Source organism: Ornithorhynchus anatinus, chromosome 20 (assembly GCF_004115215.2).
Source record: "Ornithorhynchus anatinus isolate Pmale09 chromosome 20, mOrnAna1.pri.v4, whole genome shotgun sequence".
Classification (NCBI taxonomy): Eukaryota; Metazoa; Chordata; class Mammalia; order Monotremata; family Ornithorhynchidae; genus Ornithorhynchus; species Ornithorhynchus anatinus.
The window spans coordinates 4,104,276-4,127,770 of NC_041747.1; the positions used below are offsets into that span (position 1 = coordinate 4,104,276).

The 23,495-nt window shown below is 52.5% G+C and overlaps 2 protein-coding genes across 8 annotated transcripts in view; one reads left to right on the forward strand and one right to left on the reverse strand.

The window, feature by feature from the left end:
• Positions 1-17,704, forward strand: part of KL (klotho) — a 43,288-nt gene extending 25,584 nt beyond the window's left edge. Inside the window, exons 5-14 of one of the 2 annotated variants that reach the window (XR_005661172.1) lie at positions 4,391-4,509; positions 7,894-7,983; positions 8,713-8,797; positions 9,728-9,879; positions 10,641-10,713; positions 11,109-11,237; positions 14,302-14,384; positions 16,251-16,472; positions 16,592-16,664; positions 17,207-17,704. Coding sequence is in view for 1 of the 2 variants with exons in the window: in XM_029048477.2 (XP_028904310.1) it covers positions 1,463-1,854 (392 nt within the window). In the remaining variant the exon portion in view is untranslated. Of the gene's footprint in view, positions 1-1,462; positions 3,067-4,390; positions 4,510-7,893; positions 7,984-8,712; positions 8,798-9,727; positions 9,880-10,640; positions 10,714-11,108; positions 11,238-14,301; positions 14,385-16,250; positions 16,473-16,591; positions 16,665-17,206 lie in introns of those variants that run through there. The other variant, XM_029048477.2, reaches the window with a different exon arrangement.
• STARD13 (StAR related lipid transfer domain containing 13) overlaps positions 10,136-23,495 on the reverse strand; it is a 245,975-nt gene continuing 232,615 nt past the window's right edge. For all 6 annotated transcript variants that reach the window (XM_039914925.1, XM_029048473.2, XM_029048475.2 and 3 more), the window contains 7 exons: positions 21,881-22,079; positions 19,801-20,011; positions 18,790-18,904; positions 17,126-17,347; positions 16,159-16,376; positions 13,098-13,274; positions 10,136-12,199 (listed from right to left, as the gene is read on the reverse strand). In XM_039914925.1, coding sequence (XP_039770859.1) covers positions 12,082-12,199; positions 13,098-13,274; positions 16,159-16,376; positions 17,126-17,347; positions 18,790-18,904; positions 19,801-20,011; positions 21,881-22,079 — 1,260 coding nt within the window. In that variant the 3' untranslated portion in view covers positions 10,136-12,081. The remainder of the gene's footprint in view (positions 12,200-13,097; positions 13,275-16,158; positions 16,377-17,125; positions 17,348-18,789; positions 18,905-19,800; positions 20,012-21,880; positions 22,080-23,495) is intronic.

A 23,495-nucleotide genomic window follows, 5' to 3' on the forward strand; every position in this document is an offset into this window, starting at 1 on the left:
TGAGTTTCAAGCAGTGCTGGGCACTAAAATTCCTTTCCTCATATTTTTTCCCCCCTTCCTGAAATCCTGCTGGAGCCAAAACATTATTCACAGTAAACGTAACCAAAAGTATAAATCATTGCCTCCTTGCCTGTTCACATGGCCAAAGGCACTATTCATTTATTCCTTCCATTGCTCCTGACTATTATTTTCTTCCTCTTGGTATTCTCAAGTGTCCACCTGCTTAACTCTAATTTATTCTCATGCTTGGATCTGGAAAAATACCCATAGAAATGATAGTTTGTTTCCCCTCCTTGGCACAAAGTCTCCTCTCCAATCCATCTCCCTGTTCTTTCTTCCTCCTCTTGAATAATCAGGTTTTGCTTTTTAGCTGTCTCCAGGGCTGCTCAAGGTCTTTGCCCATTTCTGCCACTTCATTCAATCGATTGATCGATCACTAGTATTTATTGAGCACCCCTTGGGCTTTAACCCTAATCTAGGCTGGCCTGGCTACTCGTGAGAGAAATTTAAAAATCGTGCAAGTGAAAAGGAAAATGATCTGGTGCTTGAAATCAGGGTGCAAAGGGGATATCATTGGATTAAAAGAAGACCGGAGAGGAGGGCCTTCTTCAGTGAACAGACAGGATCGGATCCAGTGCCAATCAATTTTTGGGAGAGGAGGTTATTTTTCTAAATAATGGAAAGGGGATATCGCCTAAGCACTTATATATATTCCTCCATTCCTGGAGCACATATACACACATACATATATTTTATCCTCTGTTATTTCCTCCTACGAGAAATTTATTTTAGTGTCCGTCTTCCCCACTCATAGACTGTAAGCTCCTTGAGGGCAGGGATCATGTCTAATAATAATAATAATAATGTTGGTATTTGTTAAGCGCTTACTATGTGCCGAGCACTGTTCTAAGCGCTGGGTAGACATAGGGGAAGCAGGTTGTCCCACGTGGGGCTCACAGTCTTAATCCCCATTTTACAGATGAGGGAACTGAGGCCCAGAGAAGTTAAGTGACTTGCCCACAGTCACACAGCCGACAAGTGGCAGAGCTGGGATTCGAACTCATGAGCCCTGATTCCAGGGCCCGTGCTCTTTCCACTGAGCCACGCTGCTTCTCTACTACTCTACTATGTCTACTAACTCTGTTGTTCTCTCCCAAGCAGTTAGTACAGTGCTCTGCACTCCTAGGTGCTCAGTAAATAGTAGAGATTGATTGATTGAACATGTCAGTGCCATTGGCCTGACTGGAAGGTTTAACTTCATTTCTATGCCTTGTCTTTGGTTAGTCTTTATTTAAGTTGTTACGCTCTTTAGGGGTTTTTTTTAAAAATGTATAATTGGCATCTCCCACCTTTCAAGCCCCACAGGCTCCTTTTCACATAATGTGAAAGGATGGTAGAACACATTATTTTAACTATTTTTCCCCCTCCCTCTTCCCTGTCCTTTCTGTTTTTCTTTGTACAGCCTACATATTGGATGATATCAACCTCTGTGGCTACTTTTTTTATTCGTTTAATGACCGAACCTCTCCCTCGTACGGACTCTACCGTTACGCCGCTAATCAATATGAGGCGAAGCCATCCATGAGACACTATCGTAAAATTATTGACAGCAACGGCTTTCCAGGCCCCGGGACTCTGGGAAGGTTCTGCCCGGAAGAGCCAGATCTGTGCACCGAATGCAGCTTCTTCCAGACCCGAAAGTCCCTGCTGGCCTTCACCTCATTCCTCCTTTTTGCTTGTATCGTTACCATTTCTCTGATCATTTACTACTCCAGGGCCACACCGACACCCCAGAAACTGAACCCCCCGGGGGGTGGAGGGAAAGACAAACGCCTGAGCGGGATACTGCCCTGATCTGTTTCTGCCTCTCCCAGGGCTTTTCATGCTTCTCCTCTTGATGTTCCCAGCTCCGATTGTCATTCGTTGTGGTCAGGCTGAATTGTTTTCCTCCCCCGCCAACTCCCTTTGGTCGAGTTATTTGCAAGTAGGCAAGATGCCAAGCTCATTATTTGCAACAACAGGCAAATTATCAAGCATCCTTTAGCCTGCCGTCATCGGGGGTCGGTCTTCTTGGTAGAGGGCAGTGGCCCCCTGGGCTAATAGTCCCCTCTTCTCTCCCCCTCACCCCCTGAATTTTCAAAGCTGGTACCCAGAACTCTGGTCTGTGAACCAGAAGGCCACGGAGTGACAAGGTGCCCCCCAATGGCTCTGGGAGCACTGATCAGAAAGGGCCTGGGGTTATTCTCAGACAAGCTCCAATTGCCATTAGAGCCTTTTGGAGCCTGCCAAGGCGTCCTCATCCTAAGTAGGCTCGGCCAGAGCCAACCTAGGGTAACCGCACCCCATCCGCCGTCAGTGACGATATTTATCGAGCAGCTACTGGGTTCAATGCCCTGTACTAAGCGTTTGGGGAAAGCAGAACGGAGCACAGGATACGTTCTCGGCTCGCAGGGAGCTGCTGCGCTGATGGAGCTTAAATTAATCTGCCTCGAGACAGGCCAGTCACTTAGTCCTACTGAAATCCAGCTCATAGTGTGGGCCTCCCCCAAGATTGCCTCCTGTGGGGAAGGAGGCCTCTTAGTGGAGGTCGTGGGTTGGTTTGTGACGCAAGCGTATTCAGCATTCACTGGATTCACTGGAAAATTCAGGGGTGCGAAGTGTGCTCTTGTGGCGTAGACAACATTGGAGAGGGGAAAGAAGGCAGAACTGGTTCTGAAGTCTGGAAGGCTGGATCCTTCCCTCATTCCTCTGAGGGTTTGGGAATGCTAGCCACTAGCGTGGGAGCGGGCAAAGCCTCTTGCGCTACTTCAAGTTGATCACTGTCTACACCCCCAGTTACTGGAAAGCTCTTTTTGTGCTGTTACGTATTTTATTGCGACACAGATGGTTTTGTTCATATTTTTAAATCTTTGATGTTTTCAGAAGAGTGGAATTCATGCCAGTTTTAAGAGGAATTTTTACCGCTACTGTATTTTGCCTCAGATTTTTTTTAGTTTGTCTTTTAAAGCCTCATCAGTGAACAAGCCTGATATTAGATCATTAAAAGATGCTCTTGCTTTGGCCATATGGGTCGTTCTGCTTTTCCTTCTTCCTGTGTTATTTGAGCGTCTGTCTCCCCTGCAACACCATAAGTTCCTTGAGGGCCGGGCTCTTGCGTCCTAAATCTATCGTGCTCTCCCAAATGCTTACTACAGTGCTCTGCCCATAGTAGGTACCCAATACTATTGCCTGAATGATTGGTTTGCTGCTGACTCTAGAGCACATCTTTGTATCTGCTTTGAAATTTTGGTGCTTCGGTAAATCCTAATATAATGTGTGGGTGTTGTTTTTTTTTTTAATGCTATTTGTTAAGCTCTTACTAGACACTGTAGTAAGCGCTGGTAAGTACAAGCTAATCAGGTTGGACACAGTTCTCGTCCCACATGGGACTTAATCCCCATTTTACAGATGAGGTAACTGTGGCACAGAGTTGTTAAATGACTTGTCCAAGGTCATGCAGCAGGTAAGTAGCAGAGCCGGAATTAGAACCCAGGTCCTTCTGACTCCCAGAGCTCTATGCACTAGGCCATGCTGCCACACTGTGGTAATTTTATCTTTTTATTAATTTTCTCTGGGTTGTATGCCCTTCTTCTCCACCCCCTACCCCCTTCCTCCCTCTTGCATCTGGTGGGAACTTTTGAGAAGGAGGGTGTCCTGGAGTCCGAAGGACTTGGACCCCCAAAGCATTCAACCAGCAGTTTAATAGACTTAGAGGAATATGAGGCACCAGAGAGGAAGACACTCAGTTCTCCCATAGCGAGGGCTTTCACGATACAATTCGGCAAGATCGCCGTTGGGGCTTCGGTGCGTCAGGCGGACAATGCACGTGTGTCTGGATAGAACGCTAGTATGGTGTCTGCAAAATGGGTGGGCGATAACAGCGGATTGGGGACCGGAACACCAGTTTTCCTTAAAGCAGAACTTGTAGACAACATGCCATCTTCCCCCATCTGATCTAGGAGGGGTGAGGGGATGATAAAGCTCCCACCCCCATCTCCACCCCACATAGGCCAGACGCCTCTCTCCCTGTGGACATTTGAAAGAGGGAGGACCACGGTCTCCGAAGCCTGGCTGTGCCTGGGCTACCAAAGTTCATCCTTGAAAGTAATCGATTTTCTAGCAGCGGTCAGAGTTGAAGAAAGAGCTGAACCTCTAGTTAGTTAATTTCAAAAAAAGGAGCCAAACCCCTTGATTATTCATAAATTCCAGCCGAAGGGTGCTGAGGTCATTGCATCCATCCCTCTTGGATTGTGACATTATTAACCTCCGCACCGAGCTGGGGAAAGGATAGTTTCTTCACTCTGGGGCTCCCCTCGTCTTCAGATGTATCCGTGTTTTTATTTCTACCCAGATGTGTGAATTACTCCACACAGGGAAATGACTGGATCTGAAACACGAACAGCCACGAAGTCGTGACGCCGCTGCTCCTGCTCGGAGGTTAATCGTTCCCTGAAGAAAATGAATATTCAGGTAACTGTGGAAAAATGCTTCCTCTAACTTACAAATGTGATATTTATTTTCTACCCCGGGGAAAAGAGTGATTGTCCTGACGTCAAAACACCGGCTATAAAAACCACTTCATTTCTGAATTACATTTGGATTAATGAAAGAATTGGATGCAGAACAGTGGAATGTTAATTATCTTTGTTGAAAGAGGAACTGTGATTTGAGTGCATTCATCCCAACCTATTTTCCGATGGTACTGCCTGGTTTCTCCACCGCCACTGCCTGGCTTTTCTCCTGGGCGTGTGGAGCAGTGATTCGGATGAGTCACAATTTACTTTTCATGGCCCCCTTCCTTCCTAACTAGGGTTTTTAAAAAAAAAGATTTCAAAGAGATAGTATTGGCCAAATCTCTTAGCAGCTGAGCTGTCTACTTTTTGGACTTCCCAGTGTTTAGTACAATGCAGTCTACCCGCTCCACGGACAGAGAGTGTCATCTGATTCTGGGTTTCCCAAATGCCTAGTACAGTGTGTGTGCAATAAATATTACTGCTACTATTCTGACTAGCTTTGAATTTCATGCATTAGATTGTTAGATCCTCAAGGGAAGGGGTTCATTTGAGTCTTTCTGTGTATTGTTCTGGAACATATCGTGGTGCCTTGCACAAAGTAAGTTCTCAGTATATCCTGTTGATGATAGTAGGATCCTGGGGAGGAGGTAGCCGTCAGGAGGAGCAAGGCGAGGAGACAGAAGGTGGTGGATATGGAGACTAAAGCCTATTTGGTTCAGGAGCCCAGGATTGCCGTTTCCTGTGGGTTTACAGATAAACTTCAACCACTGGTTAAAATGTATAGAGGACAAAACAAAATGCTGGTCTTTGTGTGAGTTCCCAGAAGGTGCGTAGGTGATGGGCGTTACATTTCAACTGTATGCAGAGGTCCTTGCGCTCTGTGGTATTCTGGATTTCTCCCTCATTTTAAAACAATAAATTTTTAATCAAGACTATTTATGGAGTGAAGTAGCTTGCACAGGGATTAGGCAAAAGGCGATAGGGGCCTAATTAAGTCCTCTGAACCAAAAGTCCAAACCTGTTCAAGGACCAGTTGAGAAGCATCGTGACCTAGTGGGTAGAGCTTGGGAGTAGGAAAGACCTGGATTCTACTCCCAGCTCTCCCACTTACTGCCCTGCAAGTCACTTAACTTCTCTTTGCCTCAGTTTACCCCATCTGTAAAATTGGAATTGACAGTGAGCCCCAGGTGGGATATTGCCTGTGTCCAACCTGATTACCCCAGTGCTTAGAACAGCGCATGGCACATAGTAAGTGCTTAACAATGACCATTATAGAAAGACAAAAAAATGGGGGTGGGGGGAAGAGGCAGCGGAGTTCAGTGACAAATGGGGGGCAGGGCAGCTAGTCGGGAGCCCAGATTCCAGTCCTGGCTGTGCCATCCCTTAGAGTAATAATAATATTGTGGTATTTGTTAAGCACTTAGGCACTGTCCTAAGCACTGGGGAGTTACAAATTAAGTTGGACACCGTCCCTGTCCGATATCAGGCTCATGGTCTTAATCCCCATTTTACAGATGAAGTATCTGTGGCACAGAGAAGTAAAGTGACTTGTCCAAGGGCACACAGCAGACAAGTGGCAGAGTGGGGATTAGAACCTATGTTCTTCTGACTCACAGGCCTGTGTTCTATCTACTATCTGTTAATACTCCATTCCCCACCCGCCCGGGCTAAAGTCAGGATCTAATCCCTGCTCCTGTATCCCACCCAGGGACACCGGCCAGAGAAGAGGGGATCATCCATGTCAGTGTGCCTTGGAGAAATAAGGAGCTTCCCTCTTCATTCATTCAATTTTGTATATTGACAGCTTACTGTGTGCAAAGCAGTGTAGTAAGTGCTTGGGAGAGTATGATACAACAACAGACACATTCCCTGTTAAAAATTACAATATTTGTTAAGCATTTACTACATGCCAAGCACTGTTCTAAGCGCTGGGGTAGATATGAGCTAATCAGGTTGGACAAAGTCCCTGTCCCGTATAGGGCTCACAATCTTATCCCTTATTTTACAGGTGAGGTAACTGAGGCCCAGAGAAGTCAAGTGAGTTGCCCAAGGTCACACAGTAGACATGCGGTGGAGCGGAGATTGGAACCCGTATCTTCCGACTTCCAGGCCCGCGCTCCTTCCGCTAGGCCACGCTGCTTCTCCGGAAGCCTCGAATAGGCTTGGAACAGCTTCAGCCTTGGGCTTTGGGAGGATCAGGGGGCCGTGACGGTCGCCCTTCACCCCGAGAGACCAGGGCCTATTTGGTTCAGGAGCCCAAGATTGCCATTCCCTGTGGGTTTACAGATAAACTTCAACCACTGATTAAAATGTATAGAGGACAAAACAAAATGTCCTCTCACCTCTCTACCTGCCCCTGGTAGCCAGGTGAGCTTCCTGCAGCTCTCAATGCATTTGAAGTCTGGTACAGAGCCACGGGGGAGCTGGTCTTTGAGCAGAAGCCTGGGAGACGGCTAGTGGCCCAGGCTGACTCAAAGCTTCACTTTGGGGACCTACTCGGTGCAGAAGGCAGAACTACGTCTCTGCTGGATGTGTTCAGGGCAGGTATCTTTCAGGCCTTCCCTACCAGGCCTCTAAAGCTCCTTCCGCGACTCGCCAGACGTCCATGTAGTGATTTACTAAATGCCACTAAATCGGTAGCTTCTACTCCGTGCAGAGAATGGTCCTATGGACATCAGAAGTAAGATCCGTATTTCCTGTCCTCAAAGACCCCACAGTCTAATGGCACAACCACACTTTTGCCTTTCTAAGCTTGGGTGGTCCTACGGCTTTCTTCTTGTTTTCTGTGCCAATTTAATTTTGTGTTTTTTCTTTGCTTCTTTATGCTCCTTTTGGTGTAGGCATTGTTGGGGTCATGTAGCAGCACTTCATTGCTTCAGAAGCCTCCAGGGGCTTGGAGACCGGTGTATCCCAGCAGCAGGGATGGTGGAATATTCTTTCCATGGTCTGATAAACAGGTTCTAAGGCTGCTTATTAGCCAACCTGTGTCATAGATTGTGTTTTCTCGGTCTCTTCACCGGCACCTGCATATAGATGGTATTTTAGCACTTCTCTGGGCATTGAACAGCTTGCAATGTGCCCAGAGCCAACGATAGTGCCCCCAGAATTTCATTCTTGTGATGAATCTGTCCAATGTTCTTTGAAATATAAAATTGGAAACCTACGCATTGTTCTAAATGAGCTGTAAAAAGCACGTCATTGCTGAGATTTTTGGTCGCTCTGAAAAAATGCGCTCATTTTCAGTAGATTTCCAGAAGCAACAAATCTAAAAAATCTGTTAACTCTGAAGTCATGCTTTTATTCAAAATATTTTGTGATGAGTATTCATTTCTGAATACAGGTGGCATGGCATTAAAAAAATGGCTCGTAAAGTGCATCGGGCGTTGGTTGCAGTAGTGATGAATTAAATGGAATAAAAAACCAGTTACGGGTAAGAATTTTTAACCAGTCAGTCCCATGGTGTGGAAAAGGGTTACCACTTATTTCTACTATTAGTCTCATCCCCAAACCCGAATCTCTCTTCTTCCTTCCCCCTTTCCCACAACTGGATTTCTCTGTCCCATCTTCCCCTGCTAACATGGGGCTGGGGATTGGTGATCATCCATCTCCAATAATCTACCCATCTTATACCAGAATCACTAAATCTGATCTGCTCTCAGGAACCCCCCCGGTCCTGCTCCTTCCTCCGTCTCTGCCCATCCCCGTATCTTAACTGTAACTCTAATAGACTAAAGATTTTATTTTGTATAGGCGATTAAATAGCACTTTCTGAAGTTTCCTCAGGCCTAGTGGGAAAAGCCCAGGTCTGGGAGCTAGACTTGGATTCCAGCCCCAGCTCCACCACCAGGTGAGCCTCTGTCTCCTGGGGCTAATGATCCTGGCTTCAAAAGGATGATTTGAGCATAAAGTGAGATGACTGGGTAGGAAGCTCTGGGCTCCCAGATACTCTCTCCCCAACCCGACATCTCTTCCTTTTATGAGACCTAAGTCCCCACTCTATCCTTCCACTGAGCTTTCTGATCCTCCTCTTTTGCCAGACCCCATCGAGCTCCTGCCCCAACTTCCTTGGGCTCTCCCCTAGTTGTTCCAGGCCTTTTCCGTCGGTCACATTCAAATCACCTTCCCAGGGGATTCTTATTCTACTTTGCTTTTTCCATAGTTTTGTAACCCTTGGGGTCTTTGGGGCACGTGAGCGGGACGCTTCAGACCTGCCGTCAACGACTTGGGGAAACGCGGATAGCGCAGTAAGTCCATTCGTGGTGAAGTCAGTATTTTGTGTTTGGTGCATTCTGCCCTCTCCCGACCCCCACGCTCCCTGCCGCCGGGTGACGGCCTCGCCTTGGCTGCTCCGAGCCATACGCCGTAGTCACCTCGGTATTTGAGATGGAAAACGAAAGCGATCGGAGGCTTGGCGCTAACCCGCTTCTCTGGGAAGGTCTTTCCAGGTCAGGCCTGGTTGAGGATTCAGACTTCTCAGAAACAGCACTCACCCCGTCGCTGAGAGCGTTCCAGCCATTGAGGCAATTGGAGTGGTTCTGGGAAATACTACTACTTTCAATCCCTGGGGAATTCCCACATTAGGCAATGACACAACTGGGATCTTTTGGGAATTTTTCTGCATCATGGAGTAGCCCCTTCGCTACGCTACTCCAAGTCCCAGAGGGAAACTTTACAATACCATTAAACAGTGGGTCAGCCGCTCGGAGAAATTCTTTCTATGCAGCAGACTTCAGTTGTTCTTGATTGACTGTTTCTAATCAATAATGTTGGTATTTGTTAAGTGTTTATTATGTGCAGAGCACTGGTCTAAGTGCTGGGGTAGATACAGGGTCATCAGGTTGTCCACTGAATCGATCGACTCAGTCGTCTTTATTGAGCACTTGCTGTGGGCAGAGTGCGATAGTGTATGTTTCTAAGCCTTTGGATGTTTCTTGAATGCAGAACACTAGGCCTGAGAGGTCCCACCCCTGCATTCTGGGCCTGAGCTAGACTATAATAATAATAGTGATGATGGTATCTGTTAAGTGCTTACTGTGTGCCAGGCACTGTGCTAAGCGCTAGAGTGGGATACAAGCTAAGCGGGTTGGACCCAGTCCCTATCCCCATTTTACAGATGAGGTAACTGCAGCACAGATAAGTGAAGTGACTATCTCTTTCTCCCCCACCCCTCCCAGGGTAATGGTGAGTGACCCACTAACTGCTGCGACCAGTCATCAGACATATCCACGGCTCACGGCAGAACCGGACCCCACTCCTGACTTCATTTGTGTACTGCGAACTGAAGGAATTAATGCCCACGACGGGAACGGATCAAAACGCAAACCAGGTAAGGGCAGATCGTCTCCACCTCCAGTTAGCCGGCAGGTGAGCGGAGAGGCCCGGCTGAAGAAAGACCGCGGAGAAAATAGGATGAGGCAGCCAACGTTTAATGTTGGGGTGGGATCCGGACTAGCTGCCCACCCGCCTCTTCCTCCCCCGGCCGGGGGCCGGCCTTCACGGCGGTCTCGGAGCTCCCCGGGATGGGCCGCGTCCCCAGCCCCTCCCATCCCCAGCAGCGGAAGCTCAATAGCCGAGAGACGGCATAGCATATATAAATTTATTTGTCTTAGCATTTCTATTTACAGTTGATGATTGATACCCACAACTGAGGTAAAAATATACATGAGGTATAAATAGGAGTATAACATTAAAAATGCACTTATACTGTATTCCCAATGGCAAGATAACACTCAATGAGCAAATACTGTAGTGTTTGGCCCGCGAGCCGGACTCGCGCGTCCGAAGGCTCCTCGCGATGGTTTGCGCGTGGGGAGGCTCATTCCGTCGGAGGGTGGGGAGCGCCCGGATGAGCCCCCCCGGGCCCCAGCTAACGGAAAGCTCACCCAGAACCCTTTCGCCAGCCCCGTGACGGTAGGAGCAGGGGGTCCCGATTCCACAAGCCAGAGCGGAATAAGGCTTGTTTTGCTTACGAAAGGTTTCCCAGAGGGCCTTGAAGGATGTAGCCTTTTTTCACCTTACTTTACTTTGTTGGGAAAATGGGTTGACTCAGGACTCTCCTTTCTCTAATACTTCCATTCCTCTCCGCAGCATCATTGCACATCGCAGACAATAGGAAACACAAAAAGGGATGTGGAACACAAGCGGGTTCAATGAATTACTGGTAAGAGTCACCCTGGCTAGCTTTTTATCCTTCACTAATTGTTGGATCAGTTTTACATCTGATAAACTGATATATATCTGATATATACTTTTATATCTGTATAGATCTCTAGAACTGCATATAGTTCTCTGTCACTGAAACCCCAAACTCAGTTATAAAAAACAGCCTCACTGCCGGGGCACTAAATTATCGCAAACAAAACACACACGCTAAGAAGGTTATGACCGTGTCCTGAATTTGGCCATACAATAATAAATAAGGTGTGGGGAAACGCTTACATGGAGTTAAAACCGACTTAACCGAGGAACACAGAATGAATACGCTTGTACATTTCTCTAAGACTACTCGAGGACTACGCTGCTGGTCTTCCGTTAATTAAAAACCCTGTCTTTCAGACTGCGAAGCTCGGACGAATTACGTTTTTAAAGCATCATACGCAAAGCACGTCGTGAATTCCCTGAATACGGAACGGTCTGGTCCTTCCGAATGGCCATCGTCTTCCTTAGTCTGGCATCGCCGTTAAGGTCAGTGCAACGTATCGATAAGAAAGCATTCATTAACTTGGACCAAAGAGTTCTAACTCCGTAGTTAAAGAGAATTAAATTTCCGAAACGCATCGAGGAAAGCTTTAGAGGAGGAAAAAAAACAAACAGCAGAGGTCTTTCTCACTCTGAACGCCAAAGGGTGACGCCACTTCCCCGGGAGCCCCCGGTCATCGTCCTCTGCCGCCAGGTTCCGGACCGACGCAAGGGATCGGCTCCCCTCCACCCGCAGCTCCGTTTCGGCAGCCACGGTGGCGGTTTGCTCACCTCTAGCTCCCGCACTCACTTTTTGAGGACGGGGGAGGCGGTGACGGCACCGGGGACAGAGAGGTTGAAACGGGTCTGTTCTGGTCAGCCCTCGGGTCCCAGGGTAGAGGGGGAGCCGATCCCTCGCCCAGCTGAGAAGGCGGAGACCGGAACACCACAGGGAGAGCTGCAGCCCTACGGCTGAAGCCGCTTTAGGTCCTTTCCTTTTAAAGCACTCATTTCATATAAAACTTTACATATGTACAGTCCAGAGAGAGATATACATAAATGTACACAATACTGTCTACACAGCACCTTATTTACACTTACACATATGCTTCTCAGAAGCCCTTCCATAGCCCACGGAGCCCAGCGCAGGGCAGGAGCCACCGCCTTTTAGGTCAACGGAGACAGAGGCTCGGGTCAGTCCTCCCAAGACGTCCAGTCCGGCGGGAGGGGCAGAGTGAGTCAGGCCCGGCCGCCCCCACTTCGGGCCTCTCCCGCTCGGCTCGCCCGGCGGGCGCCCGCTTCCTCTCGTCATCCCCGTCTCGGATGGAGCCACGCTCGCGGGGGAAGCGTTTCAGATTTTGGTCTCGGGGCCCCCGGCCATCAGGGGCTGAAAGGAGTTTCTGATCCTGGCTACCTCCACGGCACAGAGATGTCCAAAGCCCTTGTTGTACCACTCGGGGGAGTGACCCCTGGGGAAGAGAGTGGGGAAGAAAAAGATTGAGAACAGGTGCTTTCAAAGTGAAAGAACTCCATTACGGTCTGTAGGTAACTGACCTCTGTCGCCAATCGGTCGATATTTATTCATTCGATAGTATTTATCGTGCGCTTACTATGTGCCGAGCACTGTACTAAGCGCTTGGAATGGACAAATCCGTAACAGAGACAGTCCCCGCTCTTCGACGGGCTCACGGTCTGATCGGGGGAGACGGACAGACAGGAACAATGGCGATAAATAGAAACGAGGGGATGAACATCTCATTGAAACAATAGCAAACAAATAGAATCGAGGCGATGTACATTTCATTAACAAAATAGGGTGATATTTACAGGGTACTAAGTGCGGGGGGAGAGTAAATAGAGCGTGTGGACCCTGTCTCTCCCCTCAAGGAGTTTGCGATCAGTCGATCCAAGCTCTGGCTGGGCATAAAGGATACCACATCCTGCAGCGTGAGGCAACAGGCGACCATCCAGCCTGTGACAGCGGAGTGTTAGGAGGGAGGGAGGGAGGCTCAGAGGAAGGGGAGAGGAGGGGCAGGTGGCTGCGGACGGCCGGACGCCGGGCCGGCAGGAAGGAAGGAGGTGCGGGAAGGGGAGATGCGGCGATGGTTCCTGAGGCGAGCAGAAGGTGAGTGGGGCAAAGGGCCCCGGAGAGTAGCGGACACGGGAAGGAGGAAGTGAGAGAATCGGTGACGGCCGTGGAGGGGGAGGTACGGCCGAGGTGAGAACGCCAAGGAAAGGGGGGGGGGGGGCTGCGTGTACGTGTCAGGAGATGGGTGAGGCGGAGCGAAGAGCCGGAGAGACGGTCAAGGGAGGTACCGGCGCCCCGAGCCCTGCCTTCTCGCCCCTTCCCCGTGCCGCGGGACTCACCTCAGGTCGATCCTGCAGACGTGTGTGAGGCGGGACTTCCCGGAGCCGCACGGCTCGATCAAGTACTGGGAGTCCAGGACAACCGCACGCACGCCGCCCAGGAGCGGGGCCTCCTCGTGCTCCACCGACAAGGCGACCAGCGTGCACGTGCCCCTGGGCAGGTCCGTCCTCCAGGTCCTGGAGGGAGACGCGGCGTCACTCTGAGCCCGCCCGCCCCTCCTTCCCCCGCCCCGGACCCGGACCGGTCCTGCTCTGCTCCCGACCCCCTCACCGAGCCACGAGGCCCATGAGCGCTTCCTGAACGCAGAACCCTGTACTGAACACTTGGGAGAGAACACCAAAGTAGACGTGATCTCTCCCTTCGAGGCGCTTAAAGTCTAGCGGGAGGGAAACCCAGCAGTCTAGGAAGATGCCATTTGGTGTGGGGGTGACTGGGTTGTCTGTGGCTTATTTTTGTGATTGTTATTGTTCTTAAGGTATCCGTTAAGTGCTTACTGTGTCCCAGGCCACTAGGGTAGATACAACCTAACTAGATTGGACACAGTCCATGTCCCACGTGGGGCTCACAGTCTCAATCCCCATTTTAAAGATGAGGTACCCGAGGCACAGAGAAATGAAGTGACTTGCCCAAGGTTACGCCACAGACAAGTGGGGGAGCCAGGATTAGAACCCAGGTCTTTCTGACTCTCAGGCCCTTGCTCTATCCACTAGGCCATGCTGCTTCCCCATACTGTTTGGGAAAGATGCACCTGGTACTCTCTGGGTTTTTTGTTAAGAGAAGCAGCCTGCTCTTATGGCAAGGGCACAGGAGAGGGTAAGACCCCCCGGGTTCCCGTCCTGGATCCGGCACTTACCCGCTGGGTGACCTTAGGTAAGTTGCTTCACTTCTCTGGGCCTCGGTTTCTTCATCTATAAAATGGGCATTAAATAACCTTTCCCCCAGGAGCCCCAAGAAGGACGGGAGGTCCGTTTGACCTCATCGTATTTTTGCCTAGCACTGTCCTTGGCACAAGGTAAGCATTTAAATACTACAGATGTTACTATCATTAAGCCCCTGGATCGTTTTCATCTTCTCCCCTGGTAGCTTTTCCCCAGTGCTTACTGCAGTGGTTTGCACACAGCTCAGTAAATAAATACCACTGATTGCGAATGAAATCTGATTTCCCAAGTTGTCTAATTGCCCAAATTCTCTCCTGGGTCCCAGAGGTCCCGGGGAGGTGCTGCTGGAAGCAAACCGGGACGCTTGGAGTCGACGGACCCCGGAGCGAGGCGAGCCGGCTGCAGACGGTGAGCGAGACCGAGCCAGACGGTGCTGGGGGAGGAGAGAATGTGAAGAGGTGGCAAAAAGCTTGAAAATGCCCCCGACTCCTTCCCTAGGTTCAAGGCAGTGGTGGTTTCAATGGGCACCGGGGGGCAGGGGGCGAGGGGGCTCTGGAAAGAGGGGAGAAACACCCTACGGCCGGGGACATAAATGATCTCTGAATATGATATTTTATAAAGCGCACGCAGGCTGCATAGCACAGTGACATCACAGGAAACGGGAGGGGGAGGCCAATCGTCCGAAGGCGGCCCCGGACACGATGGTCCAATCTGAAAAGTTTAGGGTCCCCGTCAGACTATTTTATTGAAGGATTTTTAAAAGCCCTCGGAGAGTCCGTCAGTAACTCCTTGATACCGGCGATGCCTGGAAGGTGCTAATCTCCGACCTCCTGCTACAAGAGCGCTCGGGTCCCACCGCCGAGCCATAAAAAGGATTTACTGACACAATGATATTTTACCGGACCTCCCTATTATCTTCATTCATCGTTCTCGCTAGCGTAACCCTGACTCAACAGGCCGTTTCCACAGCGAAGTGGCACATCTCACCGGCCTGTCGTCCCCGGCTCACCCCAGCAGTCCGGGCCCTGCCAGTCAAGAGGTGCCAGCAGACCCGGCCCGACCGGGCCAGGGCCTCGGCTCGAACTTACCCCAGGGCTGGAGGAGGGGGTGGATAAGAGGCGGGGACTCCGAAGGCCAGGCTGATGCCCGCCTTTCTTTTTTTTTAATGTTACGTGTCGAGCGCTTACCGTGTCAGGCGGCGTACACGGCACGAGAATAGGTACAAGGTAATCAGGCTGGGACAATCCCTGTCCCACGTGGGGTTCACATTCTTAACCCCCATTTCACAGGTAAGGAAACTGAGGCCCAGAGAAGTGAAGTGACTTGCCTAAGGTCACACAGCAGACAAAATAGCAGAACCGGGCCCAGACCGGGCCCCGCCCAGGGAGAGAAGCCCAGCCAGCGCAGGGTAAGGGCTGCACAAGGACCGGAGTCTCGTGGGGGAGAGAACGTTAGCGCCAAAAAGGGCCAAAAGGCTTAGGTCTCAATAGCTCCGTCGGTACTATTCATCATCCTCCTCAACGGTATTTATTCAACGCTTACCATTTGCAGAACTCCGTGCTAACCGCTATTCATCGAGCACCGTCTCTCCCGAGCACAGACGACACGATCTCTCTAGACTCTACTCTCACTGTGGGCCGGGAACGTGTCTACCGACTCTGGCACGGGGGCTAGAGCGGGGGCCCGAGAGTCAGAAGGTCACGGGTTCCCTGCTCTACCACTTGTCTGCCGTGCGGTCTTGGGCAAGTCATTTCGCTTCTCTGTGCGTCAGTTCCCTCGTCTGTAAAACGGGGATTGAGACCGTGAGCCCCACGTGGGACGGGGACTGTGTCCGACCCGATCTGCCTGTATCCACCCAGGTGCTGAGTACAGCGCCTGGCGCGTAGTAAAGTGCTGAAATTTTATAATTATTATTACTCAAGTGCTTACTACAGTACTCTAAGCACAGTTAACACTCAATAAATAACATTGATAGCTTTCTGTGAGCAGAGCTCTGAACCCAGCCCTCGTGAGGGAGTCCGGTAGGAGCAGGAGACCAGATCCCCGACCTCGAGGAGCGAGGAGGAAGCACCCGGTGCAGGCCACCTGAGCAGAGCACCAGACCCGAATTCTATCGCTCGCCCCCGAAAAGCGGAGGAAAGGGCAGGCTCACCCCCGCCCCGGGGAGGGCAGCGCGCCTTACCTCAGGATGACGAAGTCTCGGGTAGGGAGGGAGGCCATATTCCTCAGCACGTACTGATAGACTTCCGTCTGCTTGTCCCGCGTCTCCACCAGCTTCTCCTGCAACAGGTCCTCGTCCCAGAGCTGCCGCTCTCTGAGCACGCGGTTCAGGACCACCGCCGGGGGAGCTTCCACTTCCACGCTGGCCTTCCACATCCTCAGTGGGTTCCCATCTCCCACCTGCCCGAAGGAGACCAAGAGGGAGGGACGTGAGACGGCGGCACGGGAGCCCGAGCCCGGCAGGAGTCGCTTGGGCCCCTCGGAGGAGACTCTGAGGTAGGACGTCCGACCCCTTTTCCCGTCGAGCTCCGTGTGACGCCAGCTCCTGTGTTCTGTCTTGGAGGGGGTTAGGAGAGAGTGACCCCTCCCCTGCCAACCGTCCCTCCCCATCCCAGCGCTCTGCCACCGTGGCTACCAGCCTGCAAGGATGAGAGGCGACGGCGACTAGTCCTCGGCGGGTTCACTCAAGTGAGTATCGAACCTCAACCTGAAGTGACTCCCGCCTGGGGGACGAGGAACGGCGAACCCTCTCGGCCCAGCTCGGCTCACGGGGCCGCTCGGGGGACTTCCCCTTCGTTACGGGCAACGTAGACCGACTGGACCTCGTACACCGATTGATGGGGAGACCCTGGGTCGAACACCGAACCGGAACACACTTCTTGAGCTCCTGCTCCTCCCTCCGGCTAGGGGCCCGATGCTGCCTGAAGCAGTGTCACGTGGTGGAACTCCCAATCGGTCAGTCATATTTACCGAGTGCTTACTGTGTGCGGAGCACTGTACTAAGCACTCGGGAGCGTGCAGTATAACAGAGTTGGCAGACTTTGTTCCCGGCCACTAGGATGGAAGAGTTTGGGCCGTGTGAGTGCCGGCCCCGGGGATGGCGGGGCTCCCACCTTAAGGGGGACAAGGGAGTGGGCTGCGGGCGTTACCTTTTTGAAAGCCAGATCTGCGTTGTCGACGCTGGGGCAGGCGACCCAGCCTCTGAACTTGTCCTTGGCTTCCTTCTGCAGGCCCTGGGAGAGGCTCTCCAGGTACATTTGCAAATGGCTCCCTTCCTCTTCCAGTTGCTTGCCCAGCTCCTCCATCGTCAGGGGGCAGATTCCCGCCTCAACGTAGGAGTTCTGAGACTGAGCTACTATTTCGTAAGGGACCTGTTCCGAAAGAGAGATTACGCCTTAGAGGACGGCCTAAAACGCTTCTCAACAACAACTCAACAATAACCAGGGATTATGGGGGGCACAGTCTTAGACCGAGAGATCTTTGCCCGAAGGAAATGACGCAAGTTCCGAGGCTATTAAGGAAGTCCGCTTTTCAATCAACGAATGGCATTTACTCTGCCGAACGCTATACTAAGCACCTGGAAAGACAAAACAGAGCTGGCAGTCACATTCCCTGTCCACAAGGAGCTGTAGAACGCCTCACGCTTTTCACCTGGGATGAAGAGGTCAGAGTGGATACTATTCGAGTGAATTACTACGGCTTTATTAAAAATCTACCACGTGCTAAAGGTTGGGGTTGTCGGTAGGTTATGAGATTGGACGATCTCTGTCCTGCTTGGGCTTCACGATCAACCTTATCACCACTTGGCAGATGAGGCAGGAGGGACGGAGAAATTAAGTCGTTTGCCCAAGGTCCCACAGCAGGCCGGGGGCGGACCCGAGACTTGAACCCAAGGCTCCCAACTCCCAGACCCGTGCTCGTTCCCCTGGACGGGGAAGCATCCGACACGATCGAAACCTTAACATTTCCAGGGCATCGTAGTTTTTGATAGGTCCCAAAGCCTAAGTATTCTAAGGTACTAGTTCAGCTACTGATTCAAAGCAGCCCCTGCTTCAGAGCAGTTACTATCGGTAGTTCACGGGAAAGCCCTACTCCAGGAAGTAAACTGAATCCAACACAATTGAAACAACTCCCAGATAGAACAAATCTAGCCGGAGGCGGTATCGGACCGAGGAGGTCGACGCTTCCGAGATCATCTGAGTCTCCAAAGCACTGCTTTTGGGCCAGTGGAAAGAGCAGGGCTCTACTCTCAGCTCTGTCAATCTCATCATCGGTGGTATTTATTGAATACTCTGTGCAACGCACTGTACCAAGGGCTCGGGAGAGGAGGATACAGCAAGAGTTGGTAGGAAGGTTCCCTTCCCGCCACGAGCCATCAGAGGGAGGCCTGCTGGGGGTTGAGGTGGGATGAACAGGCCCAGCAGGAATCCTGAAAACTATCTGGTTAGCGTCAGTGGCTACCAAGGCAGCTGCCCGCCGGGTCACGGGCCTTTGGCCCTGTGCAAGGTTTGCCTCGGCCTCCGTTTGCAAGTTCCCTCGCCCGCCTACCTGCTGGTTGTTCTCTATGCCCCAGCGGGATCCCGAGCGGCAAGGCGCACAACCCGGCGCCACCGGAATCCATTTTTCCCATGCCCGTTCTCGATCCTCAATTCCCGGGACCCGGACCCCTCTGTCGTTCTCGGCCCTGACCCGCACAGGGTGCCCCCCTGGCCCCTCTAGAACACCCAAGTACCAACCGTGACCACTTCCCACCCCTGCACGGCTCCTCCGCTCCAGGGCCTGCAAGGGAAAGCAGTCAGAGTCGCCCACTCACCTCGAAAAGCCTTTTATATTCTCTTATCATATGGGCAAGCCCCTGTGTAGCTGCTAGATTCTCGTTGAGGTCCTTCTGGTCTGGTTTCCCAGTTGCATATTTCTTCTGGATCACCCTGGAATCGAACGCCCTCGTCACCGATCACCCCGCCGCGGCCCGGGACCACCCCCCGGCGCCGGTCGGCCGACGCCACCCAGATCCCACGTTTTTAAATCTAGACCACCTCGGCCATCGGCAAGGATATTCAGGCGTCCGGACAGAGGGGAGTGAGTGGCGGCTGGCGATGGGGCTGAGAGATCCATTTCTTCCTCCTAAAAAACCCACCCGTCACCCTGTGTCCTATGTTCACTCTTAACTGCAGCCGCTGTTGGCTCCTCAGAGGCGAGTCCCGGCTCATCTCTTCCCTCAGTCCCACCCTCCCCGCTCACGAGGCTCACGCCGCGATCCGGGATCTCCTCAGACCCTTCCTTTCCTGGGTGACGTTTCGCTGGGCTAAGAATAATGGTAATCACGGTGACCGGGGTATTTGTTCAGCGCCCGCCAGAGGCCCACTCGTAGGACCAAGCACTGGGGGTAGGAAGACGACCATCGGGCAGTCAGAAACTTCCACGCCCCTGAACAGCGTGGCTCAGTGGAAAGAGCACGGGCTTTGGAGTCAGGGCTCATGAGTTCGAATCCCAGCTCTGCCACTTGTCGGCTGTGTTACTGTGGGCGAGTCACTTAACTTCTCTGTGCCTCAGTTCCCTCATCTGTAAAATGGGGATTAAGACTGTGAGCCCCACGTGGGACAACCTGATTCCCCTTTGTCTACCCCAGCGCTTAGAATAGTGCTCGGCACATAGTAAGCGCTTAACAAATACCAACATTATTATTATTATTATTATTGAACGTGCAGTAAGATCCTCTCCGATTCAGAGAGGGCAGATTTTAAGCCGCGAGGATCTGAAGCCCGGGGCGGAGGGCCCCCGTCTGACGCGTCCCGTAACCCCGCGCCCGATCGGAAATACCCACCTCGGGGAGGCTTCTTTCTTTAGTAAGTTGAGGTGGAAGAGGGAAGGGGCCAAGCAGACGGCCAGGTTCATGGGAGTCATTTGGTTTTCTTCCACCACGCTGACGACATCATTGAGGAAGTACAGCAGCATCTGCAGGACCTCCCGGTTTTCGTCGGAGAGCAGTAAGATGGCGGCCTGCACGGCCTGCAGCCGCTGGTCCGCGGGAACATCTGAGGGAAGACCCACGGCGGCCGGTCAGGAGGGTGAGGGGGGACAGGGACCCCCCCAGGGAAGATACGGCAACTCCGGTCGATACCCATTATGCCGAGGGACGGAGTCTTCTGTGGCGCGCCGTCCCCTCGGCTCGAGTTGGGGAAGGCTGATCTCTTATTCTGGGACGTCGCGTAGAAAGAGTGGCACTTCACTGAGGAGCCCCTGGGTACGCTGTACTGTGCTAAGCACTCGGGTGAGCTCTGTGGCTGAGAAAAGCCTCACCAATGCTTCTGCGGGAAACGGCACTTGAGGTGGTGAATTTTTCCCTTTCTTACGGGCAGGCATCTGCCAAGCTCCCCTCCGCTCTCGTCCACAGCTTCATTTTTACCTCACTGCTCTAGAGAATGACCCGCCGACACTAAGGGGAAAGGGAGGAGGGACACTCAGTCGGTGGTGGTAATTAAGCACTCGCTATGGAGAGAAAAGTTCACCACCTTTCATTCGGTCGTATCTGTTGAGCGCTTGCTGTGTGCAGAGCACGGTACTAAGAGCTTGCCCATCACCACTAATAGCAGTAGTCGTACTAGTATTTATTAATGCTCTTACTGTGTGTAGAGGACTGTACCGAATCCTAGGAAATAACACACGGCTGGAAATCAGATACGGCCCCTGACCCACCGGGGGCTCCTAGGTTAAATTGAAAATCCCAGGAAGTAGGAACAGGGTAGTGGTAAGGTGGATTTTTGCAATCCACGCGGCACTTCCTACAACCGTAGTGGGCTCTGCTCTGTCCGCAGCGGACCTACAAATTAGACCTCCGGGAGGCACGGCGGCTTAGGCCCGACTAGGAACCGGTTGCCGCCACGAGGCCGATATTCCAGCTGGGGAACATGTTGCTTCAATAATTAATGATGATTACGATATTTAAACTCTAGACTGTGAGCTCGTGGGCAGGGAACGGCGTCTACCAACTCCGTTACGCTGTACTCTCCCAAGCGCTCAGGGTACCGCTCCGCACACACTAAGCGCTCCACACCACTGCCCGTTAAGCGCTCGCTGGGTGACAAGCACTATGGCTAAGCACTGGGGTTGATAGAGACTAACGGTTCGGACCCAATCTCCACCCTCGGTGGGATGCCCGGTCTAAGAAGGTGGGAGGCCAGATAGTCTCATTTTCCAGATGTGTGCACTTGGGTTTGCTCTCTTTATTCCCCCCTCCCTCAGCCCACAGCACTTTATGTGCATATCTGTAATTTATTTCTCTTACTGTCTCCCCCTCTAGACTTGTAAACCCATTGTGGGCAGGGATTCTCTCTCTCTCTGTTGCTGAATTGTACTTTCCAAGCGTTTAGTACAGCGCTCTGCACAAAATAAATGCTCATTAAATACGACTGAACGAATGCACCAATCGAGTCTGTTGCACCGTACTCTCCCAAGTGCTCAGAACAGTGTTCTGCACGCAGTAAGCGCTTAATAAATACCACTGATGGACTGACTGAGGTCCAAAACATATACGGTCCTCGGGTTATGTCCTAAACACAATTAAAATGAAGCAGCGTGATCTAGTAGATAGAATACGGGACTGGGAATCAGAAGGATCTGGGTTCTAATCCCGGCTCCACCACGTGTTGGCTGTGTGACCTTGGGCAAGTCCACTTAACTTCTCTGTATCTTAGTTACCACATCTGTAACATGGGGATTCAAACTGTGAGGCCCATGTGGGGCCGGGACCGTGTCCAACCCGATTAGCTTGTATCCATCCCAGCGCTCAGAACGGCGCCTGGCACACAGTGAGCGCTTAACAGGCACCTCGATTATCAGTATTAGAAAAGGCGGATGCCGCGGCCCGAAGGCCCGTGAGCGGCACGTCGGCTCCCCGCGCTTACACTGATAGATGTGGAGGAAGGTCTCCCCCAGCTTGCTGGTCAGAAGGGGCTCGGGCAGGTCACGGAAGAACTGCTTGACCATGTCGGCCACGTCGTACGCCGACTGGTCCTCGTAGCTGACGTTCTCTGGGGAGCTCTCGTTCATCTGGCGCAGAGCCTGGATTCGAGACTTCACTCCCGATTTCCGGAACAGACCCACCTGAAACCGGAAGAACACGGTTTGAGCAGACTATTCCTACCGTGAAGGTTCGGAGGGGCACCGCCGCACCCCTTCTCCCTACCGGCCGCCGTACGATCCGGGCCCTCGGGCAGAGAGAGAGAGAGAGAGAGAGACGGGGCGAGAGAGTGCGGATGACTCGGTGGGAGCCATCACCACCGCCACCCCAAAACAACTCTCTTTCCCATGGGGCCTGAACAACGCTCCCCTGAACGGCGAGCCCAGTGAGCGGGCAAGCCGCTCGGAGACGTTCGCGTTCGTCGTCGGCCGCGGCGTCTCCGGGTCGCCGGACGACTCTACGTGCGGGAGACGTACGACGGGGTAAAAGGTGTCTTATCTATGAAGCAAAATCAGCACAGCCTTCAGCTCACGCTGCGGAAGAATGTGTAATGAGTAACGGGAGGAACGATGTGCGGAGAGGGAGCCGTCGAGGGGGGCGGGGACGGGAGCCGATTGGCAGCCTCCGCCTACCTCCTTCTCCACTGCAGGGGTGGCGGTGGTTGCCTTAGGAGCCCGGGTGTGGGAGCGTTCCTACGCTCGGATCCCAGCTGTACAGAAAGGGGTGGGCCCAACATCCCAGGATCGCTCCCCTTCCCTCCCCCACCTTGGTTTTCGGGTCCCGCCACTGCCTCTCCTCCACTTCCAAATGCCTCACTGCGGCTCTCGGCGGCGGCCTCCTGACGGGAGCCACTGACGGTTTTAAATCGCACCGACAGCGAGGGAAAGCTTCCGAGCGATCGGAAGATCCTCCGGCTTATGTAAATGTCAGCGGGATGGGCCGCGAGGGAAATGGGATGAGGCTCCGTCTGTGGGAGACGGAACGGAACACACCGAGCGATGCTTCCGCCTGTTCTGAATCCCGGCAACAAAATCCCACAGAGCGGGATGCGCCCGGCACCGTCCCCTGCAGAGGGTCGGCTTCGGGAAAGGTGGTTCCTCGGGTCGTGGGAGGGAATCTTCCCTGCGGAGAGATCGGCTGTCCGGCCCGGCCCCTGGAGACGGCCGTGGCGTCGTTATTCGGCACCCGCCGAGGTAGGGCGTGGAGCGAGGGGCCGGAGAAGTTACGAGGAATTTAAAGCCCGGAAACCCCAAGTCCCAGCTCTCCTAACTTTCAGATGGGGAGCCCCGGGTGGGACGGGGACTGCGCCCCATCCGATTATCTTGTAGCTACAGCAGCGCCTGGCCCGCGGTTAGCGCTCCGTAAATCCTCTGACCCGCCCAAAGCCCAACCCTGGCCCCTCCGGCTCGGGGTTCCGGCTCCAGCAGACACCGGGGGGCCTCGGTTTCCCTTGGAGGAAGGGAGCGGAAGCTCCTGGAGGGCAGGGTTGGGGCCTTTTATCTTTAGGGATGCTCCCCAGCGAGTACTCCGGGGCCGTGCACACGGCGGGCGCCCCTCCG